The sequence below is a fragment of the Humulus lupulus genome, chromosome 8 (genome assembly GCF_963169125.1).
Source record: "Humulus lupulus chromosome 8, drHumLupu1.1, whole genome shotgun sequence".
NCBI lineage: Eukaryota > Viridiplantae > Streptophyta > Magnoliopsida > Rosales > Cannabaceae > Humulus > Humulus lupulus.
The window spans coordinates 7,964,723-7,984,192 of NC_084800.1; the positions used below are offsets into that span (position 1 = coordinate 7,964,723).

The window sequence follows — 19,470 nt, forward strand, 5'->3', positions numbered from 1 at the left end:
TGTAGTGTCTGTACATAGTATGAAATCGAATTGACCCATTCTATTATCGAAATAACATAGTCTGTAATTAGTTTGTCATCGAACTGGCTTAGACTAAATTGTGGATGTTATCAATTAGACCAAGTCTTTCATCAAATAAACTTAGTTTGTACCTAGTGTGTTATCGTATCACTACTACAAAATACCTTTTACAGGACACTTTTTTAATACACGCACATAAATGCAAGTCCTTAAAAATGTTTATGGAGTTTTTAGGACACTCATTGAGAGTCCTGAAAAAACACAATTTAGGACTCGCAATGAGTGTCCTAAAAAAATATGTGAGTCCTAAAAAAATCTGGGCTAAAAAATGAGTGTTTTACTTAACAATTTTAAGGACTTGCTTTGGAAGTCCTTAATTCTCTTTTAGGACTCGCTTTACGAGTCCTAAAAACAGCTGAGTTGAAAAATTAGGAATTGTAACTTTTAAGGACTCGCTTTGCTAGTCCTAAAAGAGTATTAAGGACTCCCAAAGCAAATCCTTAAAATTGTTAAGTAAAAGAATCATAAAAACACTTATTGTTTAACATATTTATAAAATTAGTATTATTTAAAGATGAGTTGTTTTATTGATTAGAAAAATATTGTAAAATAATTTTATTGTATAAATTTTTATAATATATGGCATTGTTTATTTATTTAAAATTTATATAAAATTTAAAAAAATATTACTAAAAATAAATTAATATTTTTTTAAAATAAAGTTAACTAAAGTGCACTTTTACCTAGTATTTAAATTAAATAGCTAACAATTATTATAAATTGAAGAGAATTTATATAGTTGTGATTTAATTTTTTTTTTTAATAGTATTAGGAGTATAATATTGGATTTTTATTTATAAAAAAAAAAAGTAACAAATCATTTTCTTCCTCCCTCCCTACCCGATCCAGTTTCCTTTCTCCCTCTCTCTCTCGCATGCTCTCTGCTAGCCCGAACGGCTGCCCTCCGATGGTCGCCGCCGTGTAGACACCGGATCAAGAGTACCAGCCACCGCCGAAACTCCAGCCTCGCGAGCCCTTCGTTGCCGTTCTCCGCCGTGAGAAGAAGCCTCCAGGCTCGTACGTTGCCGCCGTGGCTTCAAGGCCAATTTCTGGCTTCCTCTGTCATCGTCTCAGGCAAAGGGTAGCATGGGTGAACTCAGGGTATCAAGAAGAACAAAGCCCAGCCAAGGATCGGGCTTTTAAGTGACCGGAGGAGACGGAATCAACTCTCCATTTGCTGCTCGTAGTCTTCTTCTCGAGGTGAGTTATTGTTTGTCTCTAACGTTGCCTTTTCATGTGTGATTGTTCAAATTTTAGAACTATTTTGTTCACTTGCAGTTTATAATGGATATGAAATTAGGGAAGTTCACATTGATTTCTGTTACAAAGGAGGTTGGTAAATTCCATTGCTGTCAAAATTTTGTATGGGGTAATTAGTTTATATAGAGAAGTTCACATTGATTTTGATCAATAATTAGTCTACTACTGAACCTTTAACCTTTAATTAAACATATTGTTAGCCTACTCAGATGGACATTGTGGTTCACCTTCACCACCGCCAGTGTATGAAGATCGATTGTTTTCTTCAGAGGCTTATGTTCCTGAATTTAAGCAGGGCAAGAAAGCTGTGTCAGTGCCATTTCCTGGTCTATCAGAATATTTGAGACCTGAAACTCTAGAAGAGGTAATTTTTTTTAATTCTTTTATAACAAGTTTTATAATAAAGTATCTTTTGGATTGAAACTTGTTATACCTGAAACTAAATGGGATTAGAATTTTTTTGTGCCTATCGCTACCAGGTATCCATTTGTTCCTGTACTTTCTTTTAAATCTATTATGTATATATATATATATATATACATATATAAGCAACAATTAATAATTAGCAAGTGTTCTATGTATATGTCTATCTTTATGATGGAATATCTTAAGTGCTTAGATTGATAGTGTTAAATAGCTTTACGTTATTCTGCTGGTAATTATATGGGGTCTAGAGCCTAGACCACTTGCATCCATAAAAAAAATTATTAAAAAAATTGTTGAGTCAATATATCAATGATGAAATTTTGTTTTTAATGTAAAAATTATTTCTATTTCTAGGGTGGTGATTTATGGCTTGTTTGGATATTCAGATGGATGTAAAGAATCAATATTATGCAACTATATGGGTGCTCAAGATATGCATTTTCGAGAAAATGAGGTTTGTTTTCTAAATATCTAATTTCTCTCTTAGAGAATTATTTTGCTATAGGACCTAATTGTTTTGGGCATATAAAATAATATCAATAATGCTCTTTTCCCCTAGTATATAAATGTATATATGTATAAATATATATTTATATATAAAAGAAAGTTTAAGTGAGTTCAACTATATTAATGAGAATTTTGTTGCTGTCGATGGGAATGTTTGAAAAAATGTGGCTTGCAAATGATAGCAATTATGGAGAGTTTAGACGGTTTACAACTTGGAAACAAAGGGACCAAATTGTTGACTTTTAATTGCCATATGAGATTTTTGGGGCTATGCAACAAAAGTGAGTACTATTCTGTTATGCCTTCATTCAATTTCTAGATGCGTAAATACAAACTTAATCCAATATGTTGAAGAAGTAATTTCTTTGGGCTCTTACTATAAAATTTGACTGTGAGATTGGATTTTTAGCTGACTATTGCTCATTTTAGATGGAAACTTTTTGAAATTAAAGATTAAGTTTTATGTAACAATGCTCATGGATTAAGAAAATAAAAAAAACTGCACTCCATATGTTTGGTAAAATGCCTTAGAAACATAATATAGTGTATAGATGTTTTATATAGACTATTCCATAGAGAATATAATATAGCTATGTTTGATCATAGATAAATCAATATAGTCATAGCTTAACATTTCCTTGGTAATATTAATGTTACACTTTAATTCAAAAGTTCAAACTATTTTTCATTTTTTCTATTATGTATACTTTATATAGTTTTCTTCATGGCTGTACAATTTGGAACTCATTTATATACTGTCATTGTTTTCTATCATATTGAGTTGTTAAGAAACTGAACTGAGTACTTATTAAGCTCAATTTTGTCAGTTTACAGCATTGTGAATATCTTGGTTTTTTTTGTATACCTACAGTGTGTGAACATGCTTATTCTTTGGCTCAAAATATGGATCCTGATAGAGAAGGAAGAGGAGTTCTACAATTTAAAACTGGATTGATGTCTTTCATTAAGATGTGTGCTTAGTTTGAAATGGATAAACTTGACTTCCAGATTTTTAGTCTGTTTTTTTTTGCATTCTATACACTTCAACAATAATATTATATTTGCCATATATTTACTTTTTCTTGTTTCCAAAATTTTAGCTAAAACTTGCAAAAAAAAGGAGGGAGGAGTTATAGATAGAAGCCAAGACATTGCTCTTTTGCAAGATTTCTACAAACTCTATCGAGAGCAGAATGACGTGGAAATGTTACGAGAAGAAGAGTTGAATTTAAGGGAGACTGGGGCTTTCAGTGGAGACTTGGGCGAGTAAGTATTTCACCCATTGAACTCAAATAGATGGCACTTTTATTTATTTGCTTTTGTTCTGTTTATGCTAATACTATAGTTTTATTTTCTAATCTACCTATAAGGAGAAAAACATAATTATGTGAATGTGACTTTCAATTTTCTCCTTTTGTATATTTTTGTCCCTTGGTTTATTATTAATTTGAAAACCTTCCTTTAACTATTAGGAAAAGTTTGATTTGTATATTCCTCTGTTTTTTTGGCCAACCCTTTATCTTTGGTGTTAAAGGTATTTTCTCTGATATTTCTTGTTGTAAAATTTAACACCTTATTGTTTCTCTGATATTTCTTTGTTGTAAAATTTAAAATTTGATGGATTAATCTCTTCAAACAAAAATAATTATATATATATAAATTAATTAGATTCTCTAAGTTGGAATTAAGTGTTTTATGTATATAATAGATTAAGAAAATGAATATTAAATTTTTTTATTAAGCATTAAGTACCTTTAGTATATAATATATATATAAAATTGATGTTTATAAATATATATTTATTGTTGTGAATCTAAAAAAGATGGTATCGCCTCTGTTTTGAACAAATTGTGATATTTTGATGCTTTATTTCTCTTGTTTGTGACTGTTTTTCTACAGGGGTTCTATTTATATTGAGTATTTTTTGGTCTTCTTTTTAGTCAATATTATATGGGTTAGTTTTAATTTGTTGGTTGTTTCATTGCATTGACTATCAGATGAAGTCCATGGCTGGCACCCAAGCTTAGCCTTGGCCCCAAAAGTTGAAGAAGAAAGCTTAGAACTGTTTGTTCATTTCAAGTAAGTAAATAAGCTTCTTTTCCTTTAGAACTCAAATTTTGTATGTAATATAGATTTGGCATTTGCCTATGTTTTTGTCTTAGTTCTGAGTTTTTTGTTTTTGGATGATGATAGAAAATTGGCTGAGAATTCTGAACTTTCCATTTGCTATAGAACTCACTTTTTGTATATATATTTATATATTGGCTGAGATTTCTGAACATTCCATTTACTTTTGGTTCGAGTCATAGATCTATGATAAATAAAGTTATAAAGGGCCATCTATTGTAAGAACAAATCTGAGTTTTTAACCATTTCTTATATATAGATGATTATATATCTAGGGAGGTCAGGTGTTAATTAGTTTTCCAGTACATAAATGCAGGACTTGATTCTTCTTCTAGTAGTGTGGGTAATATTACCCCAGATGTCTTATTAGCTGCCAAGAAGAGTCAATTCCCAGACCTCAGAGGTTTTTGCCACTCTTTTTTACTTCCTACTTTCACTATTATACCTTTTGTTTCAAGATTTAGAGTCTTGAGATGCCTAAACTTATTATGAATCCCAATACCAAGAGTCTATGTGTATATACATATCAGCATATTCATAGATATAACAATAAAAATAAGCTACTAATATTACCAACTATTCTTGATGGTGATACTCTGACTATTTTAGTTAATGCTATGCTCTCAGACTACAGAATTTGTTTGCTTGCTCTTTTTTTATTTTGCTGGTTTGTTTTCTGATTATTGTCTTGAATAATGAATGTTCATAATGAAGATCATTTTTCAGTAATCAGATTTCAAAAAAAAAAAAAATATAAAGTGTATGGTTGCTTAGTACTTTTTTCTAATACTAAGAGTCTAAGACCTCCACATTTTGTCTTCAGTACACTTCTGCAATATATATTTGGAGCATAAGATGTATTTGCTTAAATGCTTACAGGAAAACCACTGTTTCGTTGGGAAAATGTGATACACCAATTGGATCTCATGACTGATTTGCTTGGCACACCACCCTCCCCAGCCGAATCCACTGGAAGGGTTTGTTTTTATTCTTTCTATCCATGCTAGTCACTCATCCGTAGCAAAGATAATCAAGATTCATGAGATAAAATATTTAAGTAGCTTTTCCCTGAATTCTCTTGCTGCAAACACTATATTCATCATGCTTAAATACTTGATTTTTAGCTTTTGCATTTCATTTTATGGCTTGTTTCTTAAATTTAATATTCTTAAATTTTGTGCTTGAGTTGGGCTAGTGGCCCAAGATAATTTGGGCCAAGTGTCCACTGTGTACTATTCTCAGCGAGCTCGCTGTTTACTATGTTATGAAGAGTTGAACCAAGATCATTAAACAACACTAACCATGACTATCAAAAATAAACATTATTTAAGTAAGCACATTAATATTTTGGATGGCTTTTGTATTTCCTTAATACTATTCTGGTTCCTCTTACTTTTTCGATTAAGTTGATTTGTATTGTCTAAAGTTATTGCTTGTTTTATTGAATTAGTCTTAGATGTGTACACTTAAATATAGAGCTCACCACAAGATTAAGTAGATCTTATTTGAATGTACGACCTTATGAAATATTTTTGAGATTTAATGGTTAATTGGCCTTGTTAAAGCTCTGTTATATGCCTGTAACCTATATGAATTTTCCTGTACAATACAATTAGGGTTATTACAAACAAGTTATCCATAGTATTGTATTGAGTGGTCCTTTAATGCAAATAATAGGTAGGGTAACCAATGTAAATAGTCTAAGGGTGGGAAAATATAAATTTTAGAGAGAAATTTTGAGAGCAAGAAAGTATAGAAGAAAGCTCCAGGACTGGACTTAAATAGTTCAAAACTTCAGGGTTTTATTTTCTCAATAGAAGACATTTCTTTGCTGGTTGGATCCATGGACAAATGCAATATTTGCCAAACCATGTTAAATATTGGTATTGATGCTTTTGATATGTTCTTGTGCTCTTGATGTGTTTGTTGGGTGTTAAATTTTTTCCATGACTTTTTGAGTGTGTGTGATGATACAAGTATTGATAATGATCAATCATAAATGATTCTTATATCTCTCTGTTTTTAGTTATTGCATGGGAAGAAAAGTAAAGCAGGAGGTCCCTGAAGATTGGGTCTGTGAATCATGCCAAAGTGTAAGTGACTCAGTTTTGATGGAATCTGGGAAGAGAGATGAAGCTGTCACAATAGCAATGAGCAAGGGGCAATTGTCAATTTCACAGCTTCATTCCAAGAAGAAAAAGCCAGTAGAAACTGGTAAAGTTAAGTTCATTCCTCATGAAGAAATACTTGAAAGAAATCCTTAATAATAATAAAAAATTGTGATGCTGTGAAATCATTCCTTGCTTGAAAAGAAAAATGCTCAGGCATTTTTTTTTTGGTGTAGCACTCCTTGCTTTAAGGAATACTCAATGCTTCTTTGTGACTGGCACTTGTGGTTGTAGTTTTGATAGTTTTTCATGAGGGCCTCTGTGCTGTCTTTGTTTGTAGTTTTATGTCTTATATGTACTATCTTAGTCTGAGGCTGTCTAGACTGTAATACAGCACGGGTGATTTCTTATCATTTTTTTTAATACAATCTTGTATGGTTGGGATTGAAATGATAGTGTTTATGTGAGAATAGAAATAGAATGGGAAAGAAATATCAATTCTTTTGTTTGGTTGAAATTTTGTTTGGAATGGCATGGACTAATATTACTTTGACCAAAATATATCCATATGCAATTATAACTATCATGTAATATATTAAAATTATATTTTAGAGTAATTAATAAAAAAATTATTTTGTTGTATTTTCTTTTGAAAATTTTAGAAGTCTAACATATATAATACATTTTGGAAAAGGGATATATTTTTTTTAAATCAAAATGAAAATTGTAGCTGCATTTTTTTTAAAAAAAAATTACTTTTAAGGGCATGCAAAGCGAGTCCTAAAATCTTAATTTAAAGATACTCAAAAAGATTTTTTAGGACTCGTATTGCAAGTCTTAAAAAATTACTTAAAGCCACTCAATCAGATTTTTTAGGACTCGCTGCGAGTCCTAAAAAATTACTTAAAGGCACTCAACCAGATTTTTTAGGACTCGCATTGCGAGTCTTAAAAACTTAATTAAAGACACTCAACCAGATTTTTTAGGACTCCCTTTGCGAGTCCTAAAAAACCTCACTGTTTAAAGCTCTTAAATAGAGGACTCGCGCCCCGCGAATCCTAAAAATTTTTTTAGGACTCGCAATGCTAGTCCTAAAAAACCTTTTTTGTAGTAGTGTATAGACGCAGTCTATACCCAGTCTATGATCAAATTGACCCAGTCTATACCTAGTCTATCATCGAACTGCTTTAGTCAGTACACAGTTTGTCATCAAATAGACCTAGTATGTACCTAGTTTGAAATCAAATAAAACCCGTTTATACCCAAACTGTCATCAAATAAACTCAATCTATTATCAAACACACAGTTTGTCATCGAATGGATTCAATATGTTGCTTACGAGGATTGCGAGTTGCTTAGGAGTTTAGGGTTGCTTAGTGTTGCCTTATGAGTTATTTATTAAGTTGTTTTATGGATTGCTTAAATAATTTCAAAGGTTGTGTAATATGTTTTTATGTAGGATTTTTAGGATTGATTTATATATGTTTATAAAGATTACGGGTTGCTTAAAATTGTGTCGGAGTTTCAAGTACTCATTTATATATTGTTTATAAGAATTATGTGCTGCTTAGAAGTTTGTAGTGATAAGAGAGAAATGAGTGAGAATGAGAAAAAATATCAATGGGAGAAAGGGTGAGTGTGTACTGCATGCATTGTACTGCATTATAAATAATTGTACTTGGCAAATAGTACTTGAAGTAATACACAACGCAATTTTTTTTTAGATATAAACGTAAAACTATTTTTATTTAGCAGAACTCTTGGAGTAGTCCTCCGAGACAGACTAGCGCTCGCCGCTCGGACGTCCCTCGCGGGACTAGTGTATATATATATATGTATATACAATATCTATGAATATATATATATATATATATCTACACACGGGTGATATTAAGATTTGGTATGGATGCACGCTTGGAGTTCCACTTCCAGAGATCATGGCATCAATATATAGGTTTGGGTTATAACTTAATATATTAAGTGATATTATTTTTTGAAGTGATATTATATATACACTAACAATATACAACGTTCGGATCTCCAAATAAATAATATACGTGAACCTCAAAATTAGTACACCCTATTTTATTAAAAATTAATATATATTATATATATTTTTTCAACTTGTGCTTATATTTTTTTTTCATATTCTAAAAAATACATATAAATAATATAAATTTTTAGATATTTAAATAAAAAATATATAAAAACTTGTTAAAATAAGAATTTTTTCTAAAAAAAATAATAAAAATTATTAAAATGAACAAAAAATAAAATTAAAGAATGCTAAAAAAAATATTGAGAAAAAGTGTTAAAAATTAAATTTTATTTTAACTAATGGGTTGACATAGGGTGCAAATATAATACTCAACTAGGGCTGTTCATTGGACCATATCCAATGTTTTTGGACCCATCCAGATCCAATCCAATTATACATTAGATGTTGGATTTCTCTAACCGATCCAATCCAATACTGTATGCTCAACCGAACCGAACCGATCCAATAAGTCATTGGATTGGATCGGTTCCATCCAATGGATATGAATCCCTGTATTGGATCAGATCCATCCAATATTTTTGATCCAATATTTATTAGATCGGATTGGATCCATCCAATATTTTTGATCCAATATTAATTGGATTGATTGGATCCATCTAATCCGATCCTTAGAAGAGTTAAACCAGATTTTTGAATATTAATTGGATGGTATTGGATCATTATTGGATTGGATCAGTTGGTTGGATCCATTGGATTTACATGTCATCCAAGAACTGACCGATCCAATATTGGATTTTTAAAAATGTCATCCGATCCAATCCAATCATGATTGGATATCTAATTTTTAGCGGTCGGTTGACATTGGATCGATCGGTTTGTTATTGGATCGGATCGTTTCTGCACAGCCCTACCCATAACATACACCACATATATAGAATATATATATATATATATATATATATATAGCTCACATTTCAAAGAAGTTGTCTTGTTGAAAAGGATTAGTTTATCTTAAATTTTTTACAAAGGAAGCATGCAGTCAAATCTTTGTAGGAATCAGAATTAGAGGGAAAATGAAAAGTAGTGTATGTGGATTCCATTTTCTATATTTATTAGGTTTGGTAAGTTAGCTAGTATGTCTTTATTAAATTTATGAGCCTGGTGATGATCAGTATCGATCATATAAATATTATTATAAATGTCATGGCGTTGAGGTAAAATAGTACCATTCGATCACGTGTTTCATTCCTACTGAGTAGTTGTAATGCATTATATGATCCTCTTCACTCTCTTCTTCTTCTTCTTCTTCATTTGTATTATTAAGTGCATGACTCGGCGGCCCCATGCATTATCATTCTGTCGACTTTCTCAGCCTATTATTATATGTCCGGTCAATTAAATCTCAAATTTTATACCCTCCATTTACTTACAAGCAAGGTCATAAATTTGATTAAATTCCTTAAATAATCTATTACATTCATGCGTTTATAGTTAATATTTAAGCAAACCACAAATAAATAAAGTAGTATTTATAAAAAAAAAAAATCAAGAACTTATTTATTTTTCTCACAAGTTTTCATTATTCCTGCTTTTGACTGTCTCCACTTTTTTATCTGCATTTTTCCTCAATGAACAATACTAATCTATATCTACAAACAATAATTTATTGCGCTATAAATAAAAAAGTTTGAGTTAAAATAAAAAAAACAAAATGTAAAGTTTTACTGAGATATTCTAAATATATAATAGAATAGTTCTACTTCAGTGCTCTTAAAATGGGACACAGTTATCTTTTCATTTGCTTGAGACACACAAAGATTGTACATAGATTGTTTTTTTTTTTTTGAGGGTATAGTTTGATAGAAGATAGGTTCTTATAAAAAAAATTAGTAAATATATATATACATATAATTCGTAGTTAGCTACCTCATTTTAGGTGATGTTAAATTCGAAATAAAATAAAACCGAGATGCACGAGCTGAGAGAAGCAAATACTGAAATAGATGGATATATTAGTGATGTTATTTGGCACCTTAACGTGCCCAACACCACATGAGCTGAAACTCTATATTTGGTTAACGATACATCATAATACTTATTAAATTCAAATGTGTGAGATTCGATATTGGATTATACCAATAATTGGTGATGCCCTTTAGTATTTCTCATATATTTTATATTGTATATACATAGTACAAATATTTAGTGTTTTATGGGTATGGCGTGTCACTTCACTGGCCCCATTTTCAAATGTTATTAGGTTAGATCCCTAAAAATAAGTGTTGCTATTGGGTAATTTAAGGTGTCCAACTGCACACGAGGTGGTTCCCCACGATTGGTTAGCGATACTTCATATATTAGTTATAAATTCAAATTATGTGGGCCCCGATATTGGATTGCATCAATAATAGTATGTCACTTTTTTATATAGTATTGGGTACCAGTTGTGTCCCCAATTGTTTAGAAATTCTAAGGGGCACTAGTGGTGTCCAACGTCATATGAAGTTGGCATACTGTTATTGGTTTAATCTAATATCGGGATCTACACAATTTAGTTTTGTAATAAATATGGAGTATCACTAATCAATCATAAAGAGTCACCTCATGTGGTGTTGATCACATTAACGTGACATTTTTTGCAAGTGACATATATAATTTTTTATATGTGCATCAAAATATTAAACCAACTCATTTTCATTTAATCAATCAAATTTATTTCAGGCGGGACCTACTGCTTTAAAAACCAGTATCACGTCAGTATGTGTAATATTTTGGTGTACAATTTTGATACATATATCAATATTCAATTTTTTTTAAAAGAAGGTAAGGCATAAATTATTTACCAGGCTGTTTTATCTTTTTCCTTTTATATAAGAAAAAAAGTTTTTACTTTCTTCTTCATTAAGAAGTCTTCCACGGCAACTGGCAATAGTGTTTTGTTTTTTCTTTTCTTCCCCTCTTATTAGCTATGAATATATGAATTAAGTATTGATCTTGAGACTCTTTTAAACCTTTGTCATGTTTTTTTCATCAACAATTGCAGTATATTTTCTTTACATTTTTTCTCTGAATAAACATTTGATTATATATATATATATATATTAGGTAGAAGTATCATGCGATGTATATTTGCTTAGTTTTAAAGTTATAAACATTTTCTATAATTTTAATAAAAATTGGTTCACTATTTTTGAAATATATATAATAAAATATGAATTATAGTTCTGTAGTACATATAAATATATATATATATATATTTACATGGTTACATGACATGTATATAAATTTGATATAATTAAGTGGATGACTCGGCGGCCCCATGCATTATCATTCTGTCGACTTTCTCAGCCTCCATTTACCCTCCATTTACTTACAAGCAAGGTCGTAAATTATTTTAAATTCATTAAATAATCTATTTATATTCATGTGTTTATAGTTAGTACTAGGTAGAAGCAACGTGCAATACACGTTGCTTAGTTTTTAAGTTTTAGATATTGTCTATAATTTTAATAAAAATCAGTTCAGTATTTAAAAAAAAAAATAGTCGCCCATGATAATGTAGTAATTTTCCAAAAATAAGAGGGAAATTCAAGCAGTTTATTTATTTTTTTTTTAAAATTATTAGGGGAGACGTGACGCCTCTAATATCGCGGCCCATTGCCCCTAATAATGTTATACACCCAGCCTCCATCGTCCCCTCCGCTCACTCCTGAAACTTAACGAACTGTCCCTTCCCCTTTCTCTTCTCTCTTTATCTCTAGAAGAGGCTCCACCACCACGAGGCAGCGCCGGTCGCCTTCAACACCACCACCGGATCCGCCTCCACCAACACTAGAGCATATACAGTAAGTATATATATATATATATTATTTATTTGTATTATATATAATTATATTTTAGTAATTATTATATTATGTTTGTGTGTAGAGATTGAAGGCAAAAGGGAAAATTGAAGGAGAAATTCACCGAGGTATTTTTTTTCTTTTTTGATTATGTTTTTTAATTAGTTTAATTTAGTTAATAAAAAATATATTTATATTTGAAATGTTTGAAATATTATAATTATTAGTGTTAATATGTGTTTAGGTAATATTAGTGTTATTACTATTTATTTAGAAAAAATAAATTGTGAATGTTTGCCAATATGTGTTTAGAAAAATTTATTGTGAATGTGTGTAGAAAATAATATGTGTTTATTGTTATTAATATATTTGAAGAAAAATTTATTGTGAATATGTGTAGAAATATATATAATATATTGTCAATGTTCTGGGAATTTTCTGATTGTTATTTGTAGGCTTTTAAATTTTTGGGATGGCTTAGAATATAGCCATTATGTTACTGAAATTTTGGTAGAGTTAGGGGACTAAATAAATAATTAAATAATAAATAAAACTTTGAATAATTTGAATTAACAAAATAAATTAAAGAATAAATTAAAAAATTAGATAAATCATTTAATTTAATATTAACAAATTTAATAATTTTAAAATAAATTAAAATTTTATAATTCAATAACAAATTTGTTAATTTAAAAATAAATTAAAATATTATAATTTAATTTGTTATACTTATTAGGATATAAATATATCATTATTCCAAGTGACATATCACATTATATTGACTAACGATAATGTTTCGAATTAACCATTTTGAGAATTTAATAGTCACTGTCTTGATGCTTTCCATAGAATAGATTCAATCCATTGAACTCAGGTGTCTTTGTCACCATCTCAAAGCTTAATTGAACCATATGATATTCTTAAATAAGAATTTTTTTCTCACATCCTTGAACATTGATTTCCAAGTCATCCTTAAATAATAGTGCAAAATGAACAAGTCCCTTCTATCAGAATAGTGACTAGCTATGGGCTTCACCTTAAGTTGATTATCAAATAGTATGTTCTTAACATGAACTTCCATCAAAATATAAAATCTTAATTACCATGTAATTAAGCTTAAACTTTCATGCTTGAACATAGCTTGGAAATCGTGATATTATTATATCATCTGATCAATAAGGATTAAGAACTATTAATGACTCTCGATTAACAATTTAGAGGTATATGTCATCAACCTTATTTCCTGCTTAGAATTGTAATTCTATAAAACTATTTTGATCCTTTATATGGAGTTTCTTATCGTATTCTAGCTAAGGGTCAACAATGGTAACAACGGAAGCTAAATAAAGAACAATTACATATTCTTTTGAACCCTCACTAACACCAGCATAAAACTCCAACTTGGACCGCTTTATTTAATTGTTATTGATGGTGGCTAGAAGAGACAAATGTATAAAACTTAACATTCTCAAAAGTAATCTCTGAATTAATCACTTTCGCTTACACGATTAAACTTCGAGATTTCCAAACACAAGGTCCTATATGTTACCTCGTAATTCTAAATCTCTCGAAAAAGTCATAAAAAAATCATATTCAATCGCAACCTATATGAGGCTATTAGGAATGAAGGACTTAATCTAAATCCTTTTTAGAGCTTGACCAATAATGTCTCTTCAACGCACATAACATGGTTGTGAATATGAAATTATGTTTGTGATTATATTAGTCCATACAAAATTTCAATATCTCTCCCACTTGGACCAATATAATCAACAAACACCATACTAATCTCCATTATCTAATAGACAATCATTTAAATCATGCATAACATCATATTGATATGATACATATATTACACATGATTTGGCCTGGGAGATATTCAAATATAATAACAACCATTAAAACAGCATACATATAGTACAACAATTGACACTATATAAACATCTCGTTTTGTACTTGTCACTTCGTCAAACAATAGATATAAGAAGTGACTACATATCATTATGTATGTTTGGATTAATCGCTATAGGTGGTTTCCACTTTAAAGCTTTCTAATACACGAAAGCTTTTTAAACCTGATGTGTGTCGTATACCACAATAAATTTAACCAATATTTTTCTTTCAATACTTCCAATTATTTTAGCATAATAGCAAACACAGGTCGAATCCACGAGGACTATCGCTCACTTTATTATTCAATAATTAGCACTAAGACTTAAAAGGGGGATTTAGATTTCAAACTCAAAATTAAATAATATAAACTAGAAAGCAAATAAAGATTGATATTATGGTATTAAGAAACAGTTAAAGGTTAATCTCCACCCTCAACAATCACTCCTAATCATTAATAATAAATATTATTCTAATTTCTCAATTAAACTATTAACCCTGCAGATAACGCTGAAGTAGACAATTATCACAATCTCCCTATTACAAGTAATTAAGGTGAAGCGCTCCATAATTAACTCTTTTAGCCAAGCAATAAATCTATGTAGCATACAATCTATTTAACTTAGGTAAAGCATTAAATCCTATGGAGACAAGTTAATCTAGGCAATAAATTAATGAAGCATATAATTCATTTAACCTAGGTTCTATTTTTCATCACAATCAACACTTCTTTTGACATTACTATCAATTGCAATTTATTACATACACTTAGAATCCTAAACTATTAGGTGAGTAGTAATTCTAAGATGACAATTGAACAATGTAAAACCTTAATTAGTTGGTCACCTAACAAGAAATCACAAAATTCATAACATTCAATTGGAAAAATAGAAACAATTTAATATTGAGATAAATTAAAGAATAATACTCATTATCAACAATCAAGAATTCAACCCTTAACCTAAGAAGAACCTACTCCTTACTAGCAATCATAATCACAAACATAATTAAAATTAAAGAGAATAAGGGAAGAAAAGAAACTAGATTGATGAACAATAGTGTTGTAGTCTTCTCTCCAACCCTTTATGAGTATTTTTCTCTAAAAAAAACCGTAATAAAACTTAATCTCAAATTAATCCTAAAAATCTTTTATAGTCCTCTTTAAATTACATTTATAATCTAATTAAAAATCTGAAAACAGCATCACAGGCCGCAACCTAAAACAGAATATAGGCAACACTGGTCACGCAGGCCGTGGCCTGAAAATTTTTGGCAGCGGCCCAACTTCACTTTTCTACACAGCATGCAACGACCTACTTTTTTTTTAACCGCGCCCTGTTTGGAACATGCAATCTGTAACGTCAATTCCAATTAAAGTGTCACAACCTACTTTTTCTAGGTCACAGCTTAGCTTCACTTTCTTCAATTCTCAAACATAGAGAGCTTGTACGTTGTCGCCATTGCAACACTTTAATCTCGAAAGCCTAGAATGCTCCTAAAACTTCAATTTAATCTCATCTCAGCAACTCTTTTTCGACCTATGATTCATAAACTACAATTGCCATCAAAATGTCAGATTTATCATCATAAAATGCAATGTAGAAAATATGTTGTAGACTCATGAAACTAAGTTAAAACTACTAAAAAATACTATCATAACACCATACAAGCATGGAAAAACTTATCAAATATTAATACAAAAATGACCTTATCAAATTTCCCTACACTTGAATTTTTCTAGTCCTTTAGCAAAACACTAAAATAACAAAAATAAAAATAATACATACTAATCTATACTCACTAGACAAAGGTCTAGTCAAAAGCTTGAATGTCTCTGAGAATCACACAAATATATAATGCTAGAATACATTCAAATTCCATATTCATTAGACTTTCAACCCTAGAGTGAATCACTACTTAAATTCAATCTTTATAGCCTCATTCACAATCAATCTACCCACTTATATGTATCAAAATCAATCTATGCATGTCAATTATTTATATATATGTGTCCCTTGTATAGAAAATACTTCTCATGAAAGAACATTTACTCCATAGACATTAACCAATTATTCTCCACTAATATAAATACACATAACCAATAATCAAAAGGTCTTTATAAGCTTGTAATGTAAGACTAAGGTTAGAGGTAGATGAAAAAGTTACATTTAGGCTCAATTCACACCATAGCAAACATTTTTTTTTCTAATCTTTAGATCTTCCCACAAACTTCCCATACAAATCTAGAATAAACAATCTTTTATCTTCTTCTTTTTACATTGATCTCACTATTTTCCCCCAGACTTATTCTTTTGCAATATATATATTTTTGAAAATTTTCATTGCAAACTCTTTTATTTTTCTTTTTTCAAGTCACATTTCATAGGGAAATAGGAGATCATTTACATTTAGAGCACAACCCAAACAAAAGAACCATTACATAATTTCCCTCCCTTCTTTATATTATCCATCCCACAAGATAACATTCACTTATGACTATGGTGCAATAGGTTACAAGAAAGGACTAAAATTTTCAAAGCTGCAAAAGTCTAGATTCTAGGTTCATAGAATAAAAGAATAGTCATTATGGCTCAAAAATTGAAAACTATGGAATAACAAATCAAGGGTAGGATAGAAAGGCTCAAACGATCCAAAGAAATTGCCTTAAATCATCTCCCTAACTATGTGTACTCATGATTTCACCTTAAATAATTAATCAATGCTTTCTAGAGTGATAAGGACTTTAAATTTCCAACATGCAAAAATTGTTTCCAATACAAATAAGAAGTAAAATCAATTGTGTACATAAATTCCAAAATACACGCTCAAGCTTAAGTAGCAATCACACATGGATTAAGCACACAAATCATATAGAATTCATCATTTTCTAGCATTACATTCAGTACAATCCATAGTTCTCATCATCGACCACTACATTCAACAAGACTAACACAAGAAAACACACAAACAAATAAAAAAAACAGACTAAAAAAATGAAAACAGAAAAAATAAACCCAACAACAGACAAAATGAAATTGTTCCCTTCCCCCACACTTAAATAGGACATTTTCCTCAATGAAAATAAAACGAAAGATAAGGAAAAGAAAACTCCCTCAAGTACGCTTTGCTTAACGTCGTTAGCTCGACTGAATGTTGCTCTCAAGATCTTTGTGTTGGGTATTTCAATGAATTCTCTTTCTCTTTGATCTTACCAGGAGAATCAAACACATTGAATTTGATCACTTCACCATCAAATTCTATTGTCAGCGTTCATGCTCTAACATCCATCTTTGTATTTGTTGTCATCAAAAATGGCCTCCCAAATAAAATTGGCGTCAGATTAGGTATTGGTGTATCCCCCATTTAAAGTATATAGAAATCTACTAGAAAGACAAGTCCATCAACCTTTACTAGCACATCTTCAACTACCCCTAAAGGATAAGCATTAGTGCAATTGGCCAACTGGACAATAACTCATGTCTCCTTTAGTGGTTGGAGATTTAAAGAAGCATATATATGATGAATATGACATGACATTAATCAATGCACCCAAATCTATCATACATCGCTCAATCATTTTATTCCCAATCATACAAGGAATTGTAAAGGTTCCAGGATCCTTGCATTTGGTAGCAGTTTCTTTTGGAGAACAGTAGCGACGTTCTCCCCCACACTTATCTTTTTCATCACCCTTCAATTTATTCTTATTCGTGCACAGCTCCTTCAAAAATTTACGTGGCACTTGTTTAATAGCATCACGAAGGACATAGGTTGGCATAGTTGGTTTATGTGACTTTTTTTGCATTGCTGGTTCATCATCGATGGAGTTGTCTACTACTTGCTTTTGCACTGGAGTTGGCGATGAAGGTTATGTGGGTGGCTCATATTATATACCACTTTGCAGTGTTATCGCACTTACATTCTCCTTGGGATTCCTCTTAAGTTGTGAATGTAATTTATTAGAAAGATGAGCTTCCAACCTTTTGTATGATGTTGCTAGTTGTCTCATATTATTCTCTAAACTTTTGATGGACACTTGAGAAGTTTGCTGAAACTGAAGCATATTTGTAGCAATTGCATTTATTAAATCTTTTGTAGAGGGTTTTGTAATCGGTGGTTGAGCAGCTTGTGGTGCTTGCGATGGTCTAGGTGCATAGTTCTATTGAGATTGTTGTTGAAGAGAAAAATCAGGTGGTCTCACAAGTGTAGATTGTGGAGCGGCTTGTTGGTGATTCCCATAACGAAGATTTGGATGATCACGCTAGCCAGGATTATAAGTTTGTGAAAAGGGTTCATAGTACATCTGGAGTAATTGACCTGGGAAATTACCTACAACATTAACACCCTCAGTCTCTCCCTCAAAAAGAGTAGGGAAAGTATCAGTAGCGTGCCCCACAACCTGACATATTCCACATGGCCACACCTGTTGTCCTAAAGCAAGTTGTTGTACCACTGCAGTTAATTGAGCCAATTGATGACCAAGCTGGTTCTTGTTTGAATTGCTCACCTATTTAACTAACGTTGGTGGTGGATTAGGATCTTGGAAAATGCCAAACTGTTGTGAGTTGGCAACCATATTAGAAATCAAGCTCCTGGCTACAGCATGAGTCTTATCAACTAGTGCACCCACACTGACTACATCAATCATACTCCTATCCAATGATTGTAATCCTTCGAAAAAGTACTGGATTAAGAGTTTTTCACTTATCTGATGATGGGGACAACTAGCACACAACTTCTTGAATCTCTCCCAATACTCATACAGTGACTCCCTCGAATATTGCCTTATACCGCAGATCTCTTTTCTGATGCTTCCAACTTTAGATGCTGGAAAATATCATTCCAAGAACATAATCTTCATACCATTCCAGGTCTCAACAGTACCGGGTGGAAGATAGTACAACCACTCCTTAGCTGCATCCTTCAATGAGAAAGGAAAAGCTCGCAGCTTAATTTATTCTCCAATCACTACAACAGGTTTCATACTAGAATAGACAATATGAAACTCCTTCAAATGTTTATTCGGGTCCTCACTGGGCAGCCCATGGAAAAATGCGATAAGTGGATGAGGCTCGACTTCAGCTCAAAGTTTACAACTAAAGGTGGATAATGGATGCATAGTAGTTGTTGGTCAAGATCTGGCGCAGCCAACTCTTTGAACGTCCTATTATGAGCCATTGTCTTAGAAGACTTAATTGAATCGTCTGAATTAGAGTAATTTTCAGATGGT

General features: G+C 31.0%; 1 protein-coding gene and 1 long non-coding RNA gene across 10 annotated transcripts in view; both read left to right on the forward strand.

Annotated features, from left to right (window-relative positions):
* The first annotated feature begins 889 nt into the window (after positions 1-889).
* On the forward strand, positions 890-7,026 carry LOC133794420 (uncharacterized). Of its 8 annotated transcripts, none has more exons than XR_009875208.1 (9): positions 892-1,281; positions 1,360-1,413; positions 1,542-1,705; positions 2,122-2,221; positions 2,457-2,555; positions 3,375-3,540; positions 4,272-4,353; positions 5,281-5,378; positions 6,428-7,026. XR_009875208.1 is itself a non-coding variant. In XM_062231644.1 (6 exons), exons 2-5 carry the CDS (start codon positions 1,366-1,368, stop codon positions 2,518-2,520), a joined length of 372 nt encoding a protein of 123 aa, XP_062087628.1. In that variant the 5' UTR covers positions 890-1,281; positions 1,360-1,365; the 3' UTR covers positions 2,521-2,555; positions 3,146-3,367. The 8 variants fall into 8 exon arrangements, 1 of the variants encoding a protein (XP_062087628.1); XR_009875211.1 differs by having other exon boundaries at positions 1,551-1,705; XR_009875209.1 differs by lacking the exon at positions 1,360-1,413 and having other exon boundaries at positions 1,551-1,705.
* A 1,252-nt stretch (positions 7,027-8,278) lies between these two features.
* LOC133793475 (uncharacterized) overlaps positions 8,279-19,470 on the forward strand; it is a 47,030-nt gene continuing 35,838 nt past the window's right edge. For both annotated transcript variants that reach the window (XR_009874840.1, XR_009874839.1), the window contains exons 1-3: positions 8,279-8,463; positions 12,134-12,353; positions 12,436-12,478. This is a non-coding gene — a long non-coding RNA (uncharacterized LOC133793475). The remainder of the gene's footprint in view (positions 8,464-12,133; positions 12,354-12,435; positions 12,479-19,470) is intronic.

Bases quoted from the DNA above. Each gene is read 5' to 3' on its own strand.
- LOC133794420 (XM_062231644.1), top strand. From the start codon at position 1,366: ATGGATATGAAATTAGGGAAGTTCACATTGATTTCTGTTACAAAGGAG. The intron at 1,706-2,153 runs GTAATTTTTTTT...TTGGATATTCAG, and splicing joins GACCTGAAACTCTAGAAGAG to ATGGATGTAAAGAATCAATA. The intron at 2,222-2,456 runs GTTTGTTTTCTA...TGCAAATGATAG, and splicing joins TGCATTTTCGAGAAAATGAG to CAATTATGGAGAGTTTAGAC.